The sequence below is a fragment of the Corvus kubaryi genome, unplaced genomic scaffold, assembly GCF_017639235.1.
Source record: "Corvus kubaryi isolate FWS band 111438036 unplaced genomic scaffold, C.kubaryi_AGA036_p1.0 72, whole genome shotgun sequence".
Classification (NCBI taxonomy): domain Eukaryota; kingdom Metazoa; phylum Chordata; class Aves; order Passeriformes; family Corvidae; genus Corvus; species Corvus kubaryi.
Window position 1 is genome coordinate 4,207,926 of NW_024582060.1, and position 25,938 is coordinate 4,233,863.

At 35.8% G+C, this 25,938-nt stretch overlaps 1 protein-coding gene across 2 annotated transcripts; it reads left to right on the top strand.

The window, feature by feature from the left end:
- Positions 1-62: 62 nt before the first annotated feature.
- AEBP2 (AE binding protein 2) lies at positions 63-25,380 on the top strand. 2 transcript variants are annotated; one of them, XM_042050224.1, is made up of 8 exons: positions 63-296; positions 3,305-3,412; positions 11,263-11,449; positions 16,393-16,517; positions 19,255-19,322; positions 21,549-21,662; positions 21,920-21,986; positions 23,269-25,380. In XM_042050224.1, the coding sequence occupies exons 1-7, from the start codon at positions 105-107 to the stop codon at positions 21,972-21,974; spliced, it is 849 nt and encodes a 282-aa protein (XP_041906158.1). In that variant the 5' UTR covers positions 63-104; the 3' UTR covers positions 21,975-21,986; positions 23,269-25,380. The 2 variants fall into 2 exon arrangements, with proteins under 2 accessions (XP_041906158.1, XP_041906159.1); XM_042050225.1 differs by lacking the exon at positions 21,920-21,986.
- Positions 25,381-25,938: the final 558 nt, after the last annotated feature.

Below are 25,938 nucleotides of genomic sequence, written 5' to 3' on the forward strand. Positions count from 1 at the left end.
AAACAAAAGAGCTACGGTTTTTATTTGATCTGTTAACATGCAACAAATACGAACTTTGATTTAGTTTTGGGGTTTTTTTGTCTTGCAGCATAAGCAGCACTATCATGGATGTAGACAGCACAATTTCCAGTGGACGTTCCACTCCAGTCATGATGAATGGACAGGGAGTTCCTGCCTCCTCTGCCAAAAGCATTGCCTATAACTGTTGTTGGGATCACTGCCACGCCTGCTTCAGCTCCAGCCCGGATTTGGCGGATCACATTCGCTCCATACATGTGGATGGTCAGCGAGGAGGGGTTGGTGTTACTTTTGGGTTTTCCCTCTTTCTTATTTGCCAATATTTTGCTCTTGAATGACAGTAGCAAATTTTCTGTTTCGAAATACCAGCTTTGTAACTAGTGGCAGCAGATTTAGTGGCCTTACTTTAAGAATGTAGTCAATTCTTTCCAGTAAATTAGTTGAGACTACCAGGGTTTTGATAGTGTCTTGACTCCTCAACATCCTGAAGCTGTTGGTGTATCTTTAAGTGCTTACACTTGGAATTCATTTTCTTAAAACTCTTGTGTACGTGTTCCTGCATGTGAACGCAGGTGAAGTCACATCTTAATTACTGTTACCAGTGGAGTCTCACTACAGGTAAAATATATCCAGAATGTATAACAGGGAAGATGTAAGACTGACTCAAGAGTACAAAGTCTTAACAAAACAGCTCTCTGTGTAATACTGATGGCAAGCTTACCTTCTGTATAATTACATCTAATTTTTTTTTTTAAATTGAGTTGCATATATAAGCATGTAAATTCCAGTCTAATCCCTGGTCAAATGATAATTGGTCTCAATTTTAATGTTTAAAAACACCTTCTAGTAGAGTAATTTCAATTCTGTACTTAACTGCCTGCCATCTTCAAGCTCCCAGATTACCTCTGATGCCTGGAATATATCATGTAAACTACCTTTACATCCAGCCCAAGCAATCTGCCTGCCTTAGGCACTGTATGTTGCAGCTCTTCAATTTCTGGGAGAGATAATATCAGTTCTTGAAGTAGAATAGTTGTTATCTTTTGACTTTTTGTTCTGTCACTTCTTCAGAAGAAAAATGTTACACTGTTACACTTTATCTTCAATGAATAAGAAACTTAAATAAAATGCTAATTTGCATTACTTTAAATAATTTATTATGTAAATGTGTCACTGAGACAGCTGTGACTCTGGCTGTATTTAGCTAATATTTTTTGGCATGATTGAACTTTTCAGCTTCATATTTGATGGCTTTTTTCAGTCCAGTATCTAAGCAGAATCATCCATCCAGTGTAGTGGCTTTTTAGCCATCCATGAGATGATTTCTGAGTTCTGTGCACAGGTGTACAAAAGTGTTACATGAAACCTGGATGAAACAATGAAATGAATAAGGTGTGTTTGGATCTTTGTTATCCCATCCATGACTCCTTTACATTTCTTAAAAGGGCCTGGAAGGGGCTTTTATTCTGTATTTATTTCTTGTCACTTACATTTCATGTGACATGATTTGTGGTTATTTTTATTTAGAAAATGTTGGTCTGTATTTGTATAATTGAAAGAGGAGATTGTTGGAAGCACGAAATGTCTAATAACTGTTGCATTCAGTTCACACTTTCGAATCCCTCTACTGGAGTCAGTTTATTTTTTGAGAATTTCCAGCGTGGTGATGTGGAAGGGGGATGGATCCTGGCGGGTTTGTTTCAGGGATTTGTCTGCCACCTGCCGGTGAGGTGTTTAAGTGTGTTGGAAATTGTGTTGGGATTTTGATGGGATTTCAAATCTTACTTAACTGCAATGACTCTAAATTTGAAGAAAAGTGGGGGTTAGTAGCTACTTATTGAGAATGGAAGGGAGTAGGATTAACATCCTTGCATGGTAAAATGTATTTTTTCCAGCTAATACCGAGGTCATGGCTCCAGTCCAAACCAGATACATCCATGAAGAGCCTGGGAAACTTTTTGACAAAACAGTTTTTCTTCTGAAAGATGTTATTTCAGAAATATTTTGGGTTCAGCTTTTTGACAGGGATTCCCAAGAAGCCTTGCCTGGACTTCTGGTGGGTGGTTGCAAACCCAAGCCCTTATATTTCCACCGTCTGTAACTTCACAGTAACACACCTTTGCCAAATGCCCTGCAGTCTGCAGTTGCTGATGGAAATGCTGGGACTCTTACGGAGCTGTTGCAGAGCCAGGAATCTCAGAAGTTCCAGTTCTGTGGCTTTGAGGGATCTCAGAACTGAGGAGTGGCAGACCCCAAAGGTTTAGGGGCTTGGGCCTTGTGTCAGTAGGTCTGGATCAGTCACACAGACACTGAGGGGTTTCCAGCTTTGTCTGAGTAAGGCTGGGTTATGTATCTATTATACAGCAAGAGTATAGAACTCCCGTGGCTGCTTTTTCATTTTGAAAATACAATCTTTTGAAGGCTGAGGGTTTTTATTCTCCAAAAGAGAACAAGAAACTCAAATCCAATTAGTTTCCTGCATTTCTGAGAACCTGTATTATGGACAGTGCTGTTCCTGGGAACTTTATTTTGCTGCGACAAATTAGGGCTTTACCTCCCTTCACACACAGACCTGTTGAGGAAATTCTAATGAAAGGCAAGTTCATTGAGCTTTTTTATTCCCTCAGTTACAGATAAACACAATGAGAGGAGAGAGAAAAGCAGCATGAGTAAGTTCTGCTCGCCTTAATGCACTATTGTGCGTGTGATTGTTCTGTACACTGGAATCACAAAACACCCATAGATTTTGAATCCTATGAGAAATGGTAGCTTCCTTCATCAGGAATTGAATATAAGGCCCTAACTAGAGTTATCTGGTATTCCAGAGTACAAAACTCCAGTATATGAACAACTGCATTGCAATTAACAGTTTTTACTTTTTCCTGCTCAAGGAATAAAATTAATTGCTTATGAGAGTAAATTATTTTATTTCTATCACTACTGCCCAGAAAATGCAAATTTATAATTTAAAAATGATCTGTCTCCATATCTGGTGGATACAGATACTGAGTGCAAACCCAAATACAGCAGATCCTGTTGCTCTCGACTGTGTTTATCTGCAGGAGCATCTGTCTGTTGGTATTTTATTACAGTGACCTGTTTTTATTGAATACTTGGGGTTGCAATTATTTTTTCCTTGGTGAGATATGAGAAGTGTGTTTCAAAATAAATGGTTATTATTCAGAATTCTTTGAAGTGTTGTGAAAAAAGTCTTATTTGCTAATGTGATTTTTTTATTTACTGTTTTCTCTGACTTGTGTAACTTACCACATTTTTACTCTATTAGGTGTTTGTTTGCTTGTGGAAAGGTTGCAAAGTATATAACACACCTTCAACAAGTCAAAGTTGGTTGCAGAGGCATATGCTGACACACAGTGGGGACAAACCTTTCAAGGTAAGGTTCATTGTAACATACATCATCTCTTATTTTTAGAAAAATTCTCTTTATTTTTCCTAAAACAATATGTCAGTTGAAAAATACCATCACAGGAGGATTTCTGAAAAAGTGAGCTGAGCTTTCTTCTTTGCAGTCATAGTGCCCAAAGGTCCTGTTCTTTTATGAAAGCAGGTGAAGAAACTGTTGTTGCTTCTCTATCCCTGTTTCTTTTAATCTGTAAATGGCAGGGAGTGTAAAACTGGATAGTGCTAAAGTTCAGGGGGTTTGTGCATTTTCCAGTTCAGCTGCTTACAGTGTAACAGTGAGATATTTCCTCTCATACTTCACACTTGCACGTTAAATTTTGGATCATGTCTGATGGTGCACATTCTGTGCTTGAGTAAGAGCTGCTTTTGTTAAATTCAGTAGAAACACTGTCAGTGACTATTTATGGTTCACTTCTCTGAAAAGAATAAGGAGGTCAGGAATGCAGGACCATTGAGCAGACTGTATTTCCTGCACAGTATTTTCTAACTTTCTCTTTCTTTCTCCCCTTAATCTGTACCTGCAATTCTAGGTATAGTAGTGTTTATCATTCCCATATCCACCAATCCGTTATTAATGAGTTGCTTCATCCTCTTATGGATACAGTTGGGGCAGTTCATAGCTGTCAGTCCTGGATCACTTGATGGTAAGTCCCACCCACACTACTTTAGACTGAAGTTCTTCCATGTAGGATATGGAAATGAAATAGGGTTTGGGGTTTTTTTTGAAGTTTAGGTAGAATGCTATACCTCCTTCTCCCCTACTCCCCAACCCCACCAAGTTTTAGTCCCTGTCTTCCTTCACTTTCTCCTCAGGTAATATCTTCCACTTTCTAAAAATTCTATTTAAGGCAGCTTTATTACTAAAAATACTTTTCTTTTACAGTGGTGTCTTTCTGTAGTTACATTTCCTATATAGGTTTTATTAGTAGATGTGACAGAAAACAAAACAAAATTAAACTCAAAACCGAGAAAGTAAAAATAGTGCATTTCATCGCACGTGAAGAAGATTTTTTTTTAATAAACAGATTTTTTTTTTTCATACTGAACTGTGTAGTTTAGACTGAAAATTTCTGACTCACAGAATAAGTAACCACAGGAAAATGGGGTTTGAGGTTATCATACCCTGTGCTGAAAGGAATGAGTTTAGCATGCTCTTGGAAGGATACTATAAGGATTGTAGATCCCTGCAAGTTTTCAGATATGGTTGTTCCAGGAACTGATCTAATCTTAAATCCTAATCTCTGATTAATAATAAAAATAATAATAATAACAGTAGTAGTAGTAGCAATAGTAGCAGTAAAGAAAGCAACCACCAGTTACCAGAGGAAGCTTGTACCTTAGGTTTTCTCTATTTTGAAATTAAATATTTTGTCTACCTCAGAGTATAATGACAAGCTTTGTTCTTGGATGAAAGTCTTTTAATAGCTTAATCTGTATTCTTATTTGGTCTAAATCGAAGAAACTCAATTTTAGAGACATTGGGTTGAAGAGGTGGGCATAGCTCCGAAACACCAGTAGTACTTTTGACTCTGTCAGGGTTACTTAGCAAAGGCAGTTTCAGTTGGTATCCCAGGTTTTTTTGGCTAGGCTGGTTACAGCTAGAGCCCTAAAATTATCATCAGTTGTTTATGATAATAATCATCTTGTGTTCAATATCTGTTGTTCCACCAGCTGATTTGTGTAGTTTCTGGTTATATTGAGGGAGAGAACAAAACATTCGAGGGTTGCAGTAGTTAATCATCCTGCCTCAATGTGTGTCACTGCAGCATTTTTTCCTGCTGTTGTCTTGAGTCCCTCTGTTTGTTTTTTACCCCTGTATTTCTCAATCAGTTCCTGGGAGCTTTGAATGGAGGATAATTGTGGTCTGAGTAGAATTTCGTAACATCTTTTGTTGCCCTGTCATTTATGCTGAGATCGGCTTCAGGGCTCACATGAGGTAGCCAAGTATGTGAGTGTCTGTAATGGCAATCTATTAATTAACTGGCTCCTTTTCTTCATTTGCTTCTTTTTTTAATGCTAACTTTAGAAATCTACTCTCTGATACAAAAAACACTTGAAGTGTTGAATATTAGTCTTGACCAGTCCAAGAACAGCCTTTTATTAATTGTTTTGTGGCAGTCAGTCAAAAATGGAGCCAATATGTCCATTTTTGTGCATATGTCCAATATGTGCATTTAGCGTCTCATAAATCTTAATTGCTCACCTTTCAGGGAAAGCCAGATTTTTTGAAGTCAGAGTTGGTTTAAAGACTTCTTGTTCTTGATAATTACTGCAGACAAAATATCTCCCAAAACCTAAATTGTAAATGAAACTTCAGTTGCCTCGTGAGAATATACTTGAGTCCTAGCATAAAAGGAAGGGATCCGTCATTTTAGAAAACTTGCAGAAAATAGGCATTCAGTATTTTAGTTAAAAAATAATGTTGGGATTTTTGAGGAAAGCTGTAAGAAGCGGTAATGGAAGTAGTATAGCTTTATGCTGTTGTCTGAAGAACTGCTATTTAGGATGTTTTAAAGAAAAGCAAAGAATATTAGCTAGGAAAATGACAACTAAAAGCATGGAAATCTTACTTTTGTGAAGGTAAAAGAACACTATAATCATGTAGTGACCAGAAGAGAGTAGTAAGTATGTCACAGATTAATATATTTGTACATTCCCAGTGAAAATAAGAGAGAAATGTATTTTCTTAAATTGAAAAGCATTGGGGACTGTCTCAAGCAGAACTCTCTTTTGCACTGGAGGATATATCCCTGTCTAGTCCCCCTTTTTGCTTGCAAATTGACTCATTTTATGTAGTTGTACATTTTGGGTTTAAGTATCCCTTTTTGTGATGCACATGGAGTTGTGTTTGACTAAAAGCTCCATTCAGCTCTAAATGAGTTGTTGTGCTTTCCTATTGAAAAGTCTTTGTGGGTTTTACCTGCCCTTTCCATTCATTCCTATCAGCCATGTGACTGTTCAGTTCATTTGTCACAGAAATGAACCCACTTCTAAATTGCAAAGGCAAAATGGTTCATACTTTCATAAGTTTATCCTGCTTTTTCCCTGGTTGTGTGGCTTAGTGTGTCCCTCTCATCATGAATATTGCAGTACCTGTGTCACAGAAAAGGTAAATTTCCTTATGGATACCTATTTTTGAGACCTTTGTTATGCTAGCTCCTTTTTTCTGTGGGGCAATTTCTTGGTAGCGTACATCCAGCTCATCTCTGAGTCATCTGCTTTACAGTCTGGTTTTAGCCAATACTTTTAATATTCTTTTTTGTCATTGGAGACATTCATTGAATACAGGTATTCTCTCCAAAGAGATTTAGTATGTTTGTCTTTGTGTATGATTTTACAGACAGAGTTGAGAGAGAAAACCCTCAACATTATTCTTTTTTAGATCTCTTATTACATAATTTTGCAGCTTTTTAGAAACTGGTGGAATATTGTGGAGTATCATCAGCATGCAGGGGTGGTCCTGTTGAGAGTTCAGCAACTTGGCTTTCAGACCTTATAGACAGGATGTAGAAGAATAATCTGCTGAGTTAGAAAACATCCTGGTTTCAACAGACTCTCTTTGGCAAGTTGAAAAGAAGTGAATGAAGATATTCCATCTTTCTCCTCCTAAACTTGGCTGTTGCAAGTAACAAGTATTGGAATAGTTACAGGAGCTGTGACACCCTGCGTTTTCCAGCATGGTTTCTGGTGTGCAGGGACAAAAATAAATTAATCAAGTATTACTTGGCACTGAAAGCTACTTGAAGACACATCAAATTAACTCTTAAGATGTTGAGCACAATTAAAGGACAAATGAGTGATGAGCACAAAATAGTGGGAGATTTTATGCAAAATAATTGCATATAGCATTAAGATTGGGGTTGATGATCTCAAAGGTCTCTTCCAACCTAAGTGACTCTATGAAAGTTGCATGTGTGAATGCTAGCAGCCGTTTTCACATACATTCCAGTGGGTATGCTCTTCATGTTTAAGAGGAGTCATGCAAGGTTTGTTCCTGTGGGGTAGATGCTTACAATGACAATGAAAGGTAGTGCTCAGGTTCATTGCAGGCTTCTCCTTAAAATGGGGGAAGAAAGTAGTAACAAAAATGAAGTTTGGTGCTACCGTAACTTCCAGAATTCATGAAGGGGTGACTGCATTTGATACAACTCTCAGTAGAGTAATGCTTGGTGAAATCCAGAAAGCACAAGCAAGCAGCTTCGGTCTTCATTGGGAATTCATGTCTGTTACTCTCTTGGCGGAATATCTTCTATCCATCAGAGCACTGCAGATGTAAAATGTAAAGGCACTCTGCCTGAACACTCAGATGTTGAGACAGCAAGAAAGTTTATCCAGATGTCTAAACTATTACTGTCAGATTTACTAGAAAAAAATTACATATTGAATAGGAGATTTGGTTATTTTGAATTTAGAACAAAAATCTGTATTGCTAGATACTTTTGTATCCTGTTTGTTAAAGTCACTGGTCATTACTGCCCATTAATAATGGTGGGTATGGGTACACTGGAGAAATTAAACTTCTTACATGTTTACTTACTTTCTCTTGAAGTAACATATCCACCAATCCGGACCCAATCTGTTGTATTTCAAATTGAATGCAAAATTCTGAGATTTAGGTTTTGGGGGAAAAATGAAAAGATTGGTTTAAAGTTGTGCATAATAGTTGAGTTTGATTTATTAGAAGCCCTCTAGAGCTATATAATTATCTGGTGGGAAGCTGATTTGGTGTGACTTACCGTCCAGAGATCCTGAAGTGACAGCCTGAACTGCTCCTTTATCTTTGGAGAGAAGAGACTTTACCCATTAGTAACGGATTGCTGGATATATTATTTTAGAGAAAAAAAGAAAAAACAGGTAAGATTTTTTCATTCTCCTCTTCTACTATTTCCTGTCTACTACAAAGGTGTTCTCTGTCATCTTTGATCTATCAGCTGTTGATTTGAAGACATGATGAGGTAGTCTCAAAGTACACAAAATCTGAATGTAATAATTTCTGCAAATATTTTGTACTGTGGCTGTAGTCTACTAATGCACTTCCTGGAAAAAGACAATTTGTAGTTGCAAGTTGCAGATAATGATGATCTAAGGATGTTGGTTTGGGGACTTCAAAAGTAAATTTTGGGTGGAGCAAGAAAAGTTAGTGGTATCTTCTCTAGATTGTAGATAATCCACATAGAATATCTGTGATTCTTTGCTCTTTATACGACAAGAAAAAGATTAAGTTATGACATCATGAGTCAACCTGCAGTTTGTCATAAAACGACGTGTCCCATCTGACAAGAAATACAGTTATGTATTGAAAAGTTTTAGAAAAGTGCCTGATACAAAGTTTGTGCTTTTTTCCAGAAGGTATTGCCTTTTTGGTACTATTTAACTATTTAACTTGGAATACGGTAATGCGTGCACTGTACCAAGGCTTAAGGTTATTTTTGACCTCTAGCAGGCATTGGTAGAACCAAAATTTTGATTTCTCAGTGTGACTGAATTTCAGGATATGGGCTTTTTTTGAGCTTTTTTTTTTTTCTGTCAGTGTTTGTATGATCAGAAAAAGCTGGAATCTGAAGTCAGGAGCACATTAGTGAAAGTTAATCCTAAATTTAGATTTTCAGTCTTAGATACGTGAAGCTGCTGTTATGGGCAAGACAGCTATTTCAGGGACAAAGAAAAGGGAGAGCAAAAATGATTAAACTACTTCACACATGCATTGTACACATATCTGTTGATTGTGAGTTAAATCGTCTTTAAAAAGTGGTTTGGATTCAAGGTCGGGTTGATGGGGCTTAGCAATCTAATTTAGTAGGTGCTGGCCTTACCAACCATAGCAGGCTTGGAACTGAATGACTTTTAAAGGGCCTTTTGAACCCAAGCCATCCTGTGATTGTGTAAGTGTAAATTTTAATGTTCAGTATTAATTTAAAGTAACCAAAGTTGTGTTGGAGTGTTACCGTAGTGCAAATGAGATCTGCATCCAGAGTGTGTTGGGATTCACAGTGTGCTGGGATTTCTTCCATTGTGAGTCACTACAATATAAATAAACAATATTGCTGTTGTTTGAACATGGGAAATTATAGGGCAAGGTAAAAAGGCATAGGGGGAATTTTGGTAGAAATCTTCACGATTCTTAAGATGCTTATTAGTGGTGGAGACAGGGAGGAACAAATAAAGTGTGAAGGTTTCCAAGGTTTTTGTCAGGGAATTTTATGTTTGACTTAGCTCAATACTTAGAAAACTTTCCCTAACTCCTTCTAAGAATTCTTCCCTTTAAAAAAACACAACAAACACATCAAAAAAAAGGTGAAAAACAGCCTTTCATTTTTTGCCTTTTACTGTCTTGAAATCTACGTACATAGTTTTAGTCCTATAGCAAGTATTAGGCTATTGAGGACAGCACAGTTTTTTCTATTCGTGGACATTATATTTTACTATTGAGCATGGAAAACCGTTTGCTAAGTCTGAGGCAGAAATAGATTTTTCAGTTCTGCAACCACCACTGGAAAACAATACAGATGGGGTTTAGGGGCAAAAAGTGGAACATGTGGCGTTCTAAAGCTATTTTCTTGTCTTCCAGTTGAATGTGCAGGCTTGGGGCAGGTTACTCTAAGCTTGGAAATTCATCCTTAGCCTTCAAACTTAGCACTATGTCCATAGTTGCAGCAGCATTACTTATTCCCGAACTCCTGTTGGAGCTGCTCTTTAGTTTGCTGTGAAGGAGGTGTTAGGAAGAGAGGCAGGTAAAAGAGCTGAGAATCAGTGGAAGGAAAGGAAGGAGCCAAACAGATGTGGAAGGAGGAGAACTTTCCAGTGGTTTACAGGTGATAGGTGTTTTGCTACCTATTTTTTTTGAACCACTCATTTGTCCTACTGCTATTGTCTGGATCAGAAGTAAAATCAATCATATGAATACACAACTAATTGCAGCCAGTGATGGAATGCATATCCTAAAATCACTTTTTTATTACCCTTGTAAGTTCAGAGCACAATAGAAAAGGGTTGTGCTTCCCTCTCCAATGGTGTAATTTAAATAGTTATTTTGCAAATGAAATAATTGTAAATATGAACCAGATACCTATAAAAATAACAGTAATTGTAGCCAGTACAAGCTTAGTTACTGCTATCATTCAGTTTGTGTGTTTCTGCTTGATTATTGTTGGATCTTATTTTTCTGTTGAGAGAGGACATTTCCTTTAAATGAGAACTTCCTCAAATGCTCCTGAAGTAATGGTAGCATCCCAAAATGAATTCATAAATAATTGTTACTACAACTTTACTGAAATTAGTTTGAGACAGAACTGTAAGGCAGCTGTTCATTGACTTCTTACAGCATTTACAAAGAGCATTCAGCTGTTTCAAGTTTAATGTGGGTAAGGATGTATTTGTTGCTTCTGCCTCGTCACAAGAAAGGAGGATGTTAGAGAAGTTACCAAATACAGAACATTGGAGAGGTGTTGAGAAACAGTAACAGTGCAGTATTTTGAAAGGCAAGGGAGTATTGGTCTATGAAGAGGAAAGTTTCCTCAGAAGCCTCTGTTTTCTGTGGAAAGTTTGCCAGTGTGTTGTTTGAGATTAATTTTATGCTATACAATATAAAATACAGTATGGCATAAAAAGCATCATATCATGAAATAATTATTGAGAATTAAAAACTTCAAACAAATTTATTTCAAAATATGTTTTTGTTTTTCTTTTTAAGAATTGCATGGTTATTAAGAATTTGGTTTTGCTGTAGTGTGTCAGAAGCTGAGCCAGAAAAGTCAAAGCAAGATCTCTGAAGCTCCTGTGACATACAGCCACTGATCCAGTTGTTCTGTTTTTTTTCACTAGTGTGTAGTTGGTGGGTGCAATGCCAGCTTTGCGTCTCAGGGAGGACTTGCCCGTCATGTGCCCACACACTTCAGCCAGCAGAACTCTTCAAAAGTTGCCAGCCAGCCAAAGGCCAAAGAGGAATCTCCATCTAAAGCTGGAATGAATAAAAGAAGAAAACTAAAGAACAAGAGACGGCGATCACTACGTAAGTGTTTCGCACAAGTTCTTGGAAGGTTTGTCTTAGATTGAAAGTTCCTCCTCACTCTGGTGGTTTCTCTGCATATTTGATTCTGGTAGCGGTGGCATTCCTTGTGATGGGAAGGAAACAGCTCCAGATTCTGTTTGTGTTCCGTTTCAGGGTAGATCTCTGTGGGTTAAGGAGAAAGATCCACTTCCTGTGAGCAACAATTGGAGTTGCCAGTTGAAAGAAGGTTTTCATTTCAGAGTCGCTTTTTGTTTACTGACTATATTACTGTTGGAAAGTGTTCTGCGTAGTGCTGATGAGATCTGAAGTTCAGACAGAGATTGCAGCTTCATATAAATTAGAGATAAATGCATGTTATATAAGCTCTTTTTTGAGCACAACATTTCATTATGTTAATGACAGTTTTATGAGCATAACCAAGATCTAATTTTGGGCGGAATTGACTTGCTATGTTTTTTTAATCTGTCTCCACATAGTTGGTGTTCATTAATTTTATATGAACCAATGTGCTGAGAGGTGTGATGTGTCATTTAAAGTGAAAACTGTTTCCTCTAGCAAGAAATAATCACTTACCCAGTACCTCTTCTAGTCCATTTGGATCTAGTAGCTTGATTCCTGGGTTGTCCTAGCATTAGACTAATAAAATGTCAAATTTCTGTAGAGATTCTAATCTACAGGAATAGTTAGGAAAGATTAGGCAATTGTTAAAATATGTCACTTTGGTTTATAATTGCTTTGGGTGCAACTCTCCACTACCAAACTGACCATTTGCTAGTTGTAAAGTGTTACTGTGACACCTGCATTTTAGAGACACGAAAAAAAAACCCATTTGCATTTTTTTCTGCTGGTAAGTCAATGGCTGAAGAAAAAACTACATGAATTTTTACTTGTGGTGCAAGTATTGGACCACAAGTCCTTACAGTATTGGAAAGTAGCACAAGATAACCTTTTTTTATGAACCACTGAACATTTTAAATCTCATACTGTCCACAGTCTGTCTTCTCCAGAACCTTTCTGTGGCAGAACTTGTAACTGTATCCATCTTTCTCTTCCTGTGAAGAAATACAGTTACCAGTTATTCAAATGGTACTGCAACAATGGATTCACATACTAGTGGTCTTAGGTGATTACTCTTTATCACATGATTGTGATTTATTCTTAATACCCCACCTGTGTTTTAAGGAATTTTATGGAAATTTGTGAAGCAGTGGTCATGTTTCTGCCTTGAATGCAGACAAGCATATCCTGGGAAGTTACAGTGTCCCCTGGAATTCTGAAAAGTTTCCTGAGCCACTGGGTGTGCCTGGGTATTCTTAAAATATATATGAGCAAATTGTGTTGTGAAACACTTCTTAAAAGCAGAGATTTCAAGAATTCCTCTAATTTTGATTCAGCATTTAAAGAATTTAGAAAACTGTTTCTGTCTTTTTCAGAATTTGATTTTCAAAGAGCTTTCTCTTTCACTCTGGAAATCTGTGTAGTTGAGAAGGTTCAAGAAGGGAAGACTGGTCAGTGAAGGGTTATGGGCTCACTTTGCAGTATCTTTTTTCATCTTAGATGTAATGAGAGAGAGACATCTTGAGATAATTGCAGGTTCCTAAAGAATTGTTGTGATTTGTTGACTTGTGTTACTCAAAATACAGTTGTCTAAGACTGGTCACTCCAAAATTTTCATTTTCAGAGGTTCCTGAGTTGCATCTTAGCTTGCTTCTCCATACTGATTTTGTTAGGTGGCTGATTTAATGCATCTTAATTCATTTTCGCCCCCCACTATATGCAGAAGTAGTTTTCCAGGTTGGGATTTTATTATTAATTCATAAACATTGTATTATTTGACTTACAAATTTCAATTCAGAGCTTCATAATTAACACTTCAAATCACCTGCTAAGATGTTGTAGTTGTAATAAGAATTTGCTGCAGAATTTATGAATGAATTTATGGCAAAAAATGTAAATAATAAATATTGTGGGGATGTTAAAAACCAGACTGTAGTATTTGAATGGTCTGCTGTCTTGATCAAGTGTTGCACAGGAAGAAAAATGACAGCTGCTTGAGCAATTTCTTATCTTCTTTCCTCTTGAGACAAATGCAATGCTGGCTGTAGACTTTTGCCTTAAGGCAGAAATCATCTCTAACTGAGCTGGGAACTGACTACTGTAATGTATTTCTCCAGAGGGTATGTGACCCAGAAATGTATCCAAAGTTGATGGCATTTTCTGAAAATGCCAAGTATGGGCAGCTTTCCTTTCAAACTCTGTGTGGGTTATTGTTGGTGAAGTGAACGTGACAAAGGGCTGATACAGTTTTGCTTGTCTTTCTGTTTCTTAGCTTGGTTTTAGTTAAAGAATGAAGTGTGCAAGTTTGTGTGTTTTGTCTTTACAAGAAGAATGGGAGAAGGCAAAACCCTTATCTAAGAAGCCAAAATAACACAATTAACATCATTAAGTATTTTCAGTCAAGAGTATATAAAGCTGAGAACCTGGATTTATATTTAGGTATTTTTAAGTGCCCAAAAGGAGAGGTGTTTAACACACGTACCAGGTTCTCTGCAAGTAGGGTTACAAGGACTTAATGAAGTGCATGTAAAACAAAATGCCATTTGATAGTGGACAATCTGTTTAAATCACTTGCAGATAATAATTTGACAAAAACTGCCGGTGTTGCACCACAAAACACTTTGGAAAAAAATGTTGTCAGCATGTTCTTTCTACCTCGTAGTTTTGTTAGACCCTGGCTTTTTTTAGAGGTGTAAGTGGATTACTAAATATTTATTGACAATTGATAGCCAGTATATGCTGTGCTCTGAAGCACTCTCATGTATAAATTCTTAATAGTTTAATTACAGCAAATTTATACACTTGCTTCCTCTGTTTTATATCTGAAGGCTAACGCCCTTCTGTGAGAGAATGTATAATGAAAAAGGAGACTTCACTGTGGCTATATGTGAAGAGAATACAGTCTTCTAACTTCAACTATAAAGAGAATTTTTACTGTTACTTAATTGGTTTTTTAACATCTTGCCATTTTAAAGTGTTTTCTTTTGTCCTGTCTGTAAACAATGCATGTTCTTGTAAGTTTGAAAATCAGCCTTTTATCATAAAGGCTTGTTTCACTGGTGGCACCCTTTTAACTGGTTACATTCATGGTGCAATAGAGATCTTATTTGTCTTAGATATTTTGATGTAGAATAATTCAGGATTAGAGTCCATGGCTTGCTTTCTCTTCTGGATTGCCTTTTACATGTTCCCTCCTTTATGTAGAGTGGCATTTAGAGCCAAATTTATTGAAAGTGTGTACCTCTAAAATAGGTCACAGTATTGCTATTCTGAAGCTACCTTGAATACAATATTGTCACTTGCTTTTCCACTGCAAAGGTGACACTGTAGTTATTAACAAGCATGATAATCGAGTTCACAGGAGGAACGTAAGAGAGATAAGGAAGCTTACTGTTCATGAAATTTACAGTAAGACTCTGCTAGTTCTGTAGGGCTTGGATTTTCATTTGGTAGATTATGGTAGGATGATGTTAATCTGCTTGACTTAAGGAATTGATGTGTACTTGGAACTTGTATTATTAAGTAGGAAGGAAGATACTTAAATCCAATTCCTCAAAATAATTTTCAGAGTAAAAATGCATAGAAAATACAACACTAATACCTAGTAAAGAGTAAATAAAATTATTCACACACTTCGGAAAAACTGCACCCTTTCTTCTGAGTTTGCTGAATGTTTTCTACTTTAAATCCTGGAGAAATTTGCTGTATGAAACAGAAAGCAAAAATTTGGGGTTGTTATTTTTCCCCTTCTTTCCATGCTCCCTCCTTTTGTCGCTCATATTTATTTATCAAATATTTATATGCTTGCATCACTGACCACCTGCAGCATGAGCTGTGGTCCTACATTGCCACTTAGAGCGAGACAACACTGCAGTGAGATGATTGCCTAATTGGCAGTGTCCAACTGAGATGGAGCAGGGACAGAACAGAATGTACAGATGAATGCTTACCAGCTATCGGCCCCAGGAGTGTAGCAAATGCTAGCTTTAAGTGGAATTTGCAGTTCATTTTGAAATAATGGATGCAGGAATATAGAAGCTGTTTGAAATGAGGACAGCAGAACTTTGAATCACCGTGCAGATTTCAGGGTAATACATAGTTGATAATGTAATACCAATTCCTAATTTTAATTTTTGTGTTATTTAATAAATTACTACTCTCAAGTAAGGCTTAAAAATGTGAGTATTTTCATTCAGACTTTTTTGCTAATGTAATGGTATTACAGTTTTATATGGTATATTTTAAAACCTTAGTGTGAAATATTTCTAATATGTAAATATGTTATTTTTTTAGTTTTAAGTACTTTTAGTGTAGAATTGATGGACCTTCTTTTACACCCTAAATCAAAATTCAATAATCTTTTTACTGTTCAAGAAATAATTAACTGTAAAAGTCCTTTTCTGAAAGGAAAAGGTCTTTATAATGCCTGCTGGTTTTAGACTGGCTGTAAAATCTCAGATGGATGTTAGTTGTGCTTTACTCATTATAAATTAAAGGATAATACGTGATGCAGTTGGTGTTTCTTGGCTAAAAAATGTTACTAATAGTCAAAGGACATGTACTCAGAAAGAAATGTGCAATAGTGTGGAGTTTTTCACCTGAGTATTCAGCATTATTGAAACTTAAACGGGTGAACGTAGTTACATTTTTGGAAATAGCTGTTTCATCCACAGGGAGTGTGTTTTGACCAAACTTGAATTGAGCTTCTCTTGGAGTAATTTCTCCCGCTCAGTAAAATTAATGTTTGCAGCTCTCTGACAAGGTAGTGCTACTGACATAATGATAAATTATTTACTAATTACACTTCAGACCTATTTACATGCTTGAATGTGTTTGAATGCTTTGAATGTGTTGAACACTAAGGATCTCTTTTCCTTTTTTTCCAGCAAGACCTCATGACTTCTTTGATGCACAAACACTGGATGCTATAAGACATCGAGCCATCTGCTTTAATCTCTCAGCACATATAGAAAGTTTAGGAAAAGGCCACAGTGTTGTATTTCACAGTACTGTAAGTATATATATGATGCATTCTGTTTGTTTACCTTTGTGTCTGAAAAATGTAATCCTTCAGAAAGATTTATGTTTTCCTCTTACTGCTGGAGACATTTAATCAGAATTAAACAATAGTGGCTATTTTATATTGTTGACTTGTCCACTGCTATTAGTAAATGAACTTCTAAGAAGTATTGGTGGTAGTTGTTCTAGCTCACAAATTGAATGGACTGAAACATTTCCTGTCTGATCCACTTGGGGAATATCTAACAGCAGCTTGGTGTGGCAGGAAAAAAATTGGTTCTATCTTCTAAATAAGAATGCAGTTTAGATGGTATTTCCATGTGTGACAATGCTAATTTATCGCAAGAAGTATTTTGGGTGTACAATTGAATATTTAAAGATGCTGATCTGAAATATGTTTTTATTCCCTTTTTTCTCCAGTTTAAAAGATATAATCCTGCATAAATGTATTCCTGTCCCTATTTTTTTATTTTTAAAAACTTACCACCAAAATATCAGTGCTAGAAGGAGGCAAGAACCAAGTGGGGAACTTGTGTTGGCATAGGAAAGACGTCAGTATTAATTTAGAAGCGTTCAAAGCAGGGATAAAGTACTGAATTGGGGTAGAAGGATCAGAAGTTAAAAGAGTTGTATAACCTCAGGTTTTCTTAAGCATATTTGGAGATGAGGATATGTAAAAAGCGGAGGCTTGGCTGAAGAAAAGAAGTAGGAGATGGGAAAAAATGGGGAGGGATGGTTTTTAATTGGTAGAATAGTCCAAACAAGGACTGCAGACTGACATGTCTTCAGCTACAGCTTAATCTTAGTATGGGATTCAAACTCTTGAACCATCAGTCTCTTTCCGTCAATAAAAGATTATTTGTTATGCATGAAACTTATTTCACTTTGTTCTGTGAGACTGATGAATGTTCTAAATACCTGTGGGCCTGTATTGGAAATCTTTTCCAAATGATTTCTGCTGAACTTTATGTGCATTGAGCACCAGCTGCAAGTGGAGATTGCAGGTGGTTTAGCTGTTACTGTATTCAAATCTCATTCTAGTTTTCCTGGCCAACATGGATTTTACAATGCTGTGAGAAAAGCAGATTCTCTTCCAATTCACAGCTTGCTTTAATCCAAAAGGTTATCCAGTCAGTCTACTCAGTTGTGGAAGAACAGCTCTGGCTATTGGAATAATTCGTAAGGAGGTGGAATTAGAGGGAGGAATCTACTCTAAAACTGCTTCAAATTAACTTGAAGGAAGTGGTGAAAATCCTTTTAGCTCATCCGTGCATGCGTCACTCGATGGTAGGAGGTTGATTAGATCTAAAATTGCTTAGACCTCTATTGTGGGAGAGGTTGTACCAGTGGGAGAACTGCTCTAGGATTCCAGCCCCATGCTGCACTTGGCTGCTGTATTTTGGTGTGCTGGCTTGTGCTGGACATCAGCTTTGTTGATGAGACTCAGCCTAAAATCAGCTTTAAGAAGAAAAGGTAGGCTAGGAGCACTTTTGTGGATGCGTACTGTTACAGTGAGCTAATGACACTTCAGATGCAAGCACTTACTCATTTTGCGTCACCTACAAGCATTAGGACACGGAATTTGAGTGGTGACTGACTAAATGGTATAATACGGTCATGTGGTCCACCTTCAGATGAAGAAAAAATGTGCAATTATCAGAGATACTCATTTGAAAGGAGGAAAATACGAAGATGAAATTGCCTTGCTGTCTGAAAACAGACATAAATGATGTGGCTTTATTGTTTTAAGCAGCGTAAGAATAATGCCAGCACAATGCAGTATCTTTCAGGACAGATATTCTAATACAAAGAATTTCTAAGCAGTCACTGTAGATACCTTTCATGCCTCTGAAAAGGCACATCCTTTCATTTATATATACTTTTTTAAACACATCCTTTTCTTTGTAGATGTGGAGAGATTTAGAATGCAGTCATTAAAAAGACCTTTTCAAAAAAAATGTGTTTGCCATCCAGAATACACTTTTGACTTGATTATGGGTTTTTTTCTCCTTGCTTTTTTTAAATTGAGACAAATTCTTTGATTTTAATTGTCTGAATTGTTAGATGGAAGAAGCCAAGCACATCTGGTTAACCTAAGGAACAGATATTACACTGATTAAAAAAATATAACTTATAGGTTACCCTGTCATGCCACCCCCAACCTTTGAAATGGCGTGAATTAATTCTCTAGAATATTTGAACACTAAACTGTTTTTTGGTTTTAGCTCTTTTAGGTATTTCAGTTCTGTGGCCACATGCATTTTAACTAGTTTACATTGTTTTGATATATTGGAACTTTGTAAGACAGTAAATGAATACAGGGAGATGCCTACCAATTTACAGTGAGAAACTGTTTTCTTTTTCCAGAAGAGGTCAGCAGAACTCCACGTCTGATTTGAGACAACTTTGATGCACATTTCCTTTGAATTTCCATTTTGTTTCTGGGACAGTGCATGAAATGTAGAGAGTATAGTAAGAATATTTCCAAATAAAGCTGTATTAGGTATACATCTTCTGGCTGAATTGTGTTTTTCACTTAAAAACTTACATGGACTTAAGTTCTTTGCAAAACAATTTCAAGTCTTCAGAGCACATTTATTGCAGACACAGAGCTTTCAATGAGTACAGCAGTGTGCTTTCTTTGACTGTCTAGTTGGACATGAAGAACTGCAACTTTTGAGCAGGAAATCTGGAATTTGATTTTAATTATGATTTTGTAATCATTATAGGTAATAGCTAAAAGAAAAGAAGATTCTGGCAAAATAAAACTCTTGCTTCATTGGACGCCAGAGGACATGTGAGTATATTGCTAGTGATATGTTTTAAATGGGGAAGGATTTACAGTGGGATCAATGAAGTGTTTGTGCCTTTGAATATTTGAGTTAAAGTTAATATTTTTAAAATGCTTTTCAAAAAGTAATTTAGAAGTTTAGAAATTAATAAACAATGAGTTTATTGATTTTTACCTTCACTTTTAAGTCTTTGGGCTCTAATACCAGTTCAGTTCAATTTGCATCTGTATTTTTAATGCATTTTGTCACAAGTTTCAATTCATCTTGAGAGAAAAAAGCTAAAATATTCTTATAAAATGGGCAGTTTTTGGATTCCTTTTAGGACAGATGGTAGTACTATCTATAACAGCATTCTGAAGTTACTCTTTTTTAAAACTTAAAGATAAGGACAGTTAATTTTATTTTAAGATAAGCATTAAGAAGTATGCAACACTGGGAACATGAAAAATAAATAAAGGAGCAATTTTTTTAAATACAGAGTCCAAAGAGTTTTTTGCTCACGCAAATGAATTCAGTTTTAGAATCCCTGCATTGGAGAAGACAGGTTATTCAGTAATGTTAAGGCATTCCCAATGGAATTTAGATTCAGTTGGTCAGATCAGAGGAATAATGTGATTTATATTGCTGTTTGTTGCATCTTGGTTGGGTTAGATAGGTTAGATAGAGTGTATTTCATGCACTGAATGATGTAGTTTTGAATTACTGAGTATTCAGTTCATCTTGATTATTGCATTTAAGCAGAGGAAATGCCAAGGTATCCTGGCACCTGCTGTCAGTCTGTCTTACACTGTCAGGATACTCACGCTTCAGAAAGTGGAATGCACTCATGGTGATTCCTTTCCACTCCACTGAGCTGTTTATCAGCCTTTCAGGTGGAGCTGGGAGTAATGATTTAACTTTTACTCTGAGTCCTGTTGAGAAACTATTAGAAGTTCTCCAGTTTATCCATACATTTAGGGTATTTTTCAGGAAAAGTAAATGCAAGTCTTTAAATTGTTTCTTCTACAAGAGGGAGATAACTTTTAGTGGGTTGGGAGAGTGGGGGTTGTTTCGTTGGTTTTGGTTTTATTTAAGAGCAGAAATTTATTTTTGGTGCCAGTAAATCAGCTTACTGAGTTGTTGTCTCTCTGTGTATTTCAAATAGTCTCTGCATGTGAAAAGTTTTCTTATTTGCTGTTTGCTTCTTGAGCATATAGTTACTACTGAAAATGTCTTCCCAATGGTGGTTGTCCAAAAACTGATTTTTGGCTTTATTTAAAAAACTTGTATGATGTTTTTCCACCTTTCATGATCCGTAAGACTTAGTGAGTAAATGGATTGCCTGCTGGGTTGTTCTCACTCCCCCCTGCCCTGTTGTTTTTTCTTTTTTTTCTTCTACCTTCATCTGAAAAGTTTAACTGGAGAAACTCCTTCTTCTGCTGGGTTAGAGGTTCTTGATTTCATTTCATGTTTTGAATAGCTTAACCAAAATTTGAGTTGCAGCTAACTTTCATACAAAGTGAAATCTGCAAAATACAGATTCAGTGAAATAATTTGGAAAAGTCTGTGAAAGTGCATTTGGCTTTGGTCAGAGAAAGAGCTGTTACATTTAGTTTTAAGTGTTGGGCTTCTCAATTTGAAACCTGTGTGAAAAAGTTAGACACCTTAATTACAGTGTAAACTCCTCTCCCAAACTGAAGTTAATCTTTGGCTTCTAGGACATGTAGAAAATTTTAAAAACCCCACCAAAAACCCACAGAAGAAGATAATCAAACAATTAACTTCAGCAAAGTTGGAGCATTTTGCTGTTGAAACCTTTGAGCTTGGAGCAAGCAAATTAGTGTAACTGAAAGCTCAGTGCCTGCAGTGTATTCTGTCCTTTAATTGAAGAGAATCAACTAATTTTATACCCGGTAAAATAAATTTTTTTCAAAGGTCTGGTCGTTTTTTCTGTTACCCATTTTCACATTAAATTGTTACAGTGGGGAATGTAGTGCCATTTTCATTGTACACTTGGAATATACTTCAGGAATAAGCTAAATTCTGTTCAGTATCTTTTTCAAACTGACAACCTGAAAAGCTTTGAACTATAATGTGTAAAGATTGGCTGCCTTTCCTCACTCCATTGAAGATGCTTTTTAACCAGGGAAATGTGAAATTTGCTTCATATGTACTAGTTTACCATGTAATTTTATGGTAAGAAAAACAGTTGATCTTTTTTGAATATTTTTATTTTATTTATTTGTTCATAGTCTGCCTGATGTGTGGGTAAATGAAAGTGAGCGACATCAGTTAAAAACTAAAGTAGTTCATTTATCAAAACTACCAAAAGATACTGCCTTGCTTCTGGACCCAAACATATACAGGTAACATCTTAACTTTGAAACTTTCTTTACTTGAATGTAATCTTAAGCCTCACTTAACTTTTTGACGTTGGAAAATCAGGATTGCTAATGTATTATACACCGGATCAGGGAGCCTTGGTACTGTAAACGTCCAGGAGTTAAGTTCTGAGGTCTTAAGTTATTTCAGAATTACTTCTTGAACTAAACTCTAGTTACTGAGAAACGGGGAATGTGTGTATTTACCAAGTGTATTTTACTTTTTTGTGCTTGGTGTACAGAAATTCTAGTAAAGGAGGTACATACAGTGGAATCCTGAAAGATCACTTCTGTTAAGATCACATACTGGTTTGTATACCAATTTTTTTAAAGTCCAAATTTATCTTTCCATATTATATTCAGCTGTAATACATGCAGTATTACCTTGAAATTTGTACTTGTGTTCAAGTACTGTTATTTTTTTATTACAAGATTCTTTATAGGGGACAAAAGGGAAAAATCCATGTTACTTGTCTTTAAGCTACTTTCACATTTCTGGTTTTAGGCCCTCAGATTGGCTTCTAATCCATCTGGTTTCTAATAATTTCCTGATTCTCCTCCCACCCCTTTATTACTGCTCTCCCATGATTGTCAGTACCCACAGTTCTGTGTGTACAGTTTTTAAAGGTAATCTGAAATGCTTAATTCATTCTGAAATTTTGAACATCCATAGAGAGATATTTATGTGATTATATTAAAAATCCATGAAAATGGGTTGTGGAAAGAAAGTTTATCATAACAGAAGTTCAGTGTTCCGATGTTTCTTCCTTAACATCCAGTGACCAAGAGTCTCAAGGAGTAAATAAAACACTAATCTGAGGTCTTTCAATGCAATAAGCCTTTCAGTTCACCTTTAATATTCAGTGTATTTCACTAATCAAATTAATGCAAACTTGCTTTACAATATGAAAACAAATCCTACTGTATTTGCTATCTTTGTAAATGTGTTTTCAATACTTACCTTAGTCTATGATTCATTGATATTAATCGTAAAATCACAAAAATCTTATGGCAAAATTGGATTGTGTTTTAAAGCTGCTTAACACAGTGATTTTTATTATATAACTGAGGTGTTAATAATTTTATATTGATTACCTTTGCCAAGCCTCGTAGGTTAGTTTGCTTTGGAAAAAAAAAACCCTTTTAAGATAAAAATTTAATGATCTCTGGGATTAAGTCCTTGGAGAAAAATTAGCAAACCTTTCTATCTCTCCCAAATAAAATTAAGGTCCCTACATGTAATGTTGTACTCTATTTTTAGCAGTATGGATCAGTCTGTGATTGAAATGAGCTTTTGGGACCAGCTGAGGGAGCTTAATGATACAAATTTAAAATCCAAAACTTTGCAAGAGGAAAAGGTAGTTAAAGAAATTCAGTAGCAGCTATTAATGTCATGCTAAAATGTCATGCTTTAATAGAAAATTTGAAATAATTACCTGAAATGTACAGTTCTATGAGATCATCTGAAATGGCTCTTGATTTTAATCAAGTGAAAGTAGATTTTGTATAGTCATGATTTCATAGTATATTCAGCTGACTGCTGTATACATCACTGGGCCTTAATGTAAAGCTGTACCATCTTCTTTTACAGAACAATGCCCCAGAAGAGGTTGAAGAGGTAAAAACCAAGCAAGTGGGGACACCTGCAGTCTTAGTCACTGACAATGGATTTAGAAATAAAGTTGCACATTAGTCAAATCCCATCTTTTTTTCTTTTTCTTTTTTTTTTCTTTTTTTGTTTTTGTTTTTTTTTGTGTTAGAGAAATATTTATGCTTAGTGTAAACATTCTGTGAATGAAGTTGATGCTTCCGTGGAATATATTAATATATTACTGTATATCCACATTTTCATGGAATGGTACAGTGGGAGACTGAGGAAACACTCTTCTGGCAACTTAGTGGAACAACTAAAAGGCTTTGCATGCTTGCTTCTTTAAGCTGCTTTTTTCTTTAGTGAATACAGTAGTCTATATTTGATGAAAAGAAAAAGTAACCATCACCATTTACTCCCAATTCCCAGGAGAACTGTTAACAAGCTATTTGGCTTCCTGTCAATATTAACTAAATCTAACTCATGCCAGACAATAGAACAGCTACCAAGGGATTATCCTGTTGCCCTTTGAGTATGGTGGATAGTAATCATTCGTCATTTGTAATCTTGTGTCCTTTTGCCGATCCCTAAAATATGTTGGATTATGATGTTGAAACAAATGTTGATGGAATGCTTGTCTTTTCCAGTCAACTCTGAATACATATAGTACGGTCTCAAGATGTTAAGAGTGTTGCAGTCTGTCTGACCCCCTTTGCAGGAGTAGTATAGTGTGTTAATCAGATCTGCTTTGATGTGATCCGTATCAATGGACAGGTTTGGAAAAACCTCGATGTAAGCAGTCAGTGTTACTGGTGATTTATTTTGCTTTTTTGACCCTCTAGGATCCCCCTTCACTTGTAAAGTATACTTTATTTGGCCTAATGTTTTCTAGATGTAAAGAAAATGGTATTTTTAAAAAAAAATAATCTAGAAATTCAATCCTTTATGCACCAAAGTTGGCTTTGAAAAGGAAAGTAAAATCATTTTCTTGCTTAATAAGCAAGAAGCCGTGGATTTTTTTTAACTGACAAATAGAGATGCGTCTAACCTGTTAGTCTTTGTATGGAGACAAAAATGTTGCATATAGATAATAGGACATTGCTTGTAAATATTTCAGCAGATTTGTAATATATTTTTATATTATGAAATGTACTGTAGATGTTTTTCTAGGGGCATGAAAGTTAAAATGTATATATTACGGTAGAAATAATATTGAAGGATATTGTAATTCACTAGTGCTGCCAGAAGAATTGTTTAAAAAAAGCACCTTCCTTAACAGTAAAAATCCTTCTTTTACATACCTAAGGGACTATATACTACTGTTAGTATCTGTTGTAAGAACAAAAATACATTGAACATCCTTCCCAGAAATCTTAGAGGGATGAATAGTACCCATAATTAATTCATGGCGCTCCTTTCTAATAGTGAACACAGAATTAGTTTTTTCCTTACTGTAGGAAGGAACTAATATGTAAAATTTGTATGGATATATGCAGTCAAACTGCAGAGTTAGTCCTCCTTATTGGGGAGGAATTTACTACAGTGAAACTAATAACCAGCAGTTTTTACACTAAATTTTTATTAAATAGATTAAGACTTAAAGTAACCCTTTGGTTGCAGAAGTGAGCATATCCTAATGTAACACAAATGCATTCTGCATTGGTACTGACACGAGTCTTACTTAGCTCCAGTGGGTTATAAATGTTACTTATATACACAAAAAAATAATCTTATCAACGTATGAAGTGCAGATTAAAAGCACCACTAATATAAGATGTTCTGGAATGGTTGTTTAATAAGGGTATTATTCATAAAATCTGTAGTGACGTGACTTTATTTTTGGAAAAAAATGTAGTGTTTTGGTTTTTTATTTTTTTGCTTGAGCACTTCACCTACTGCTTTTTCTGTACCTATAAAGTAATCCGTAATCTTTGTTTCTTTTTTTTGAATTTGTTATAAAATTGCCAAATAGAAGTGTTTCAGATATAGTTTGTATTTGTATTTTTTTAATTTTATTGCTTCATGAGTTTCTTGTAAGTCATTTATAATTGACAGATGATTGTAGACCTTGCCTGAGTATTTTTTCTAATAAAACAAAGCAAACAAACCTCATAAGCTTCAAAATTGTAAGTTTTCAATGAAGTTTTCAAAAACAAATATAAAAATGACTGTTTCCTCTGTAAGTTGTAACACACACCTTTACAGAATGGGGAATTCATGGATTCAAGTCACGTGGTGTTCATGTAAAATGTGGCTTTTCCTGGGTTTGGGAAAAGTATAATCTGGTGTTCTCATGGTAGAGTTTCTGCTTTGGAAGGAAAAATCAGTTTAAATAACAAACATCTGTGAAGAAATGAATACATTGGAGTTAATTAAACTTTACATAATAGTCAGAAGGTAAGTGGACTTTTGGCTGGTTTTTACCTTGACGTTATCAAAGTGAATTGCTAAAACTATTTATGCTTGAAAGTTATTTGTATTCTACAAATTTTGGAATTATTTGGCAGTGTTTTGTTTCAAATGCCAGTCCTGTTCTCTAAAGCTCTGCTGCAGTTTTTGTGTGTGCCCCTGGGTAGAGTTCACTTTTGTTGGAATATCAGGTACATGGAACTGGCACAGTGTGCTGGGAGGCACTGATCACTTTGTTCTGAAAATCTTATTCTTACTCTT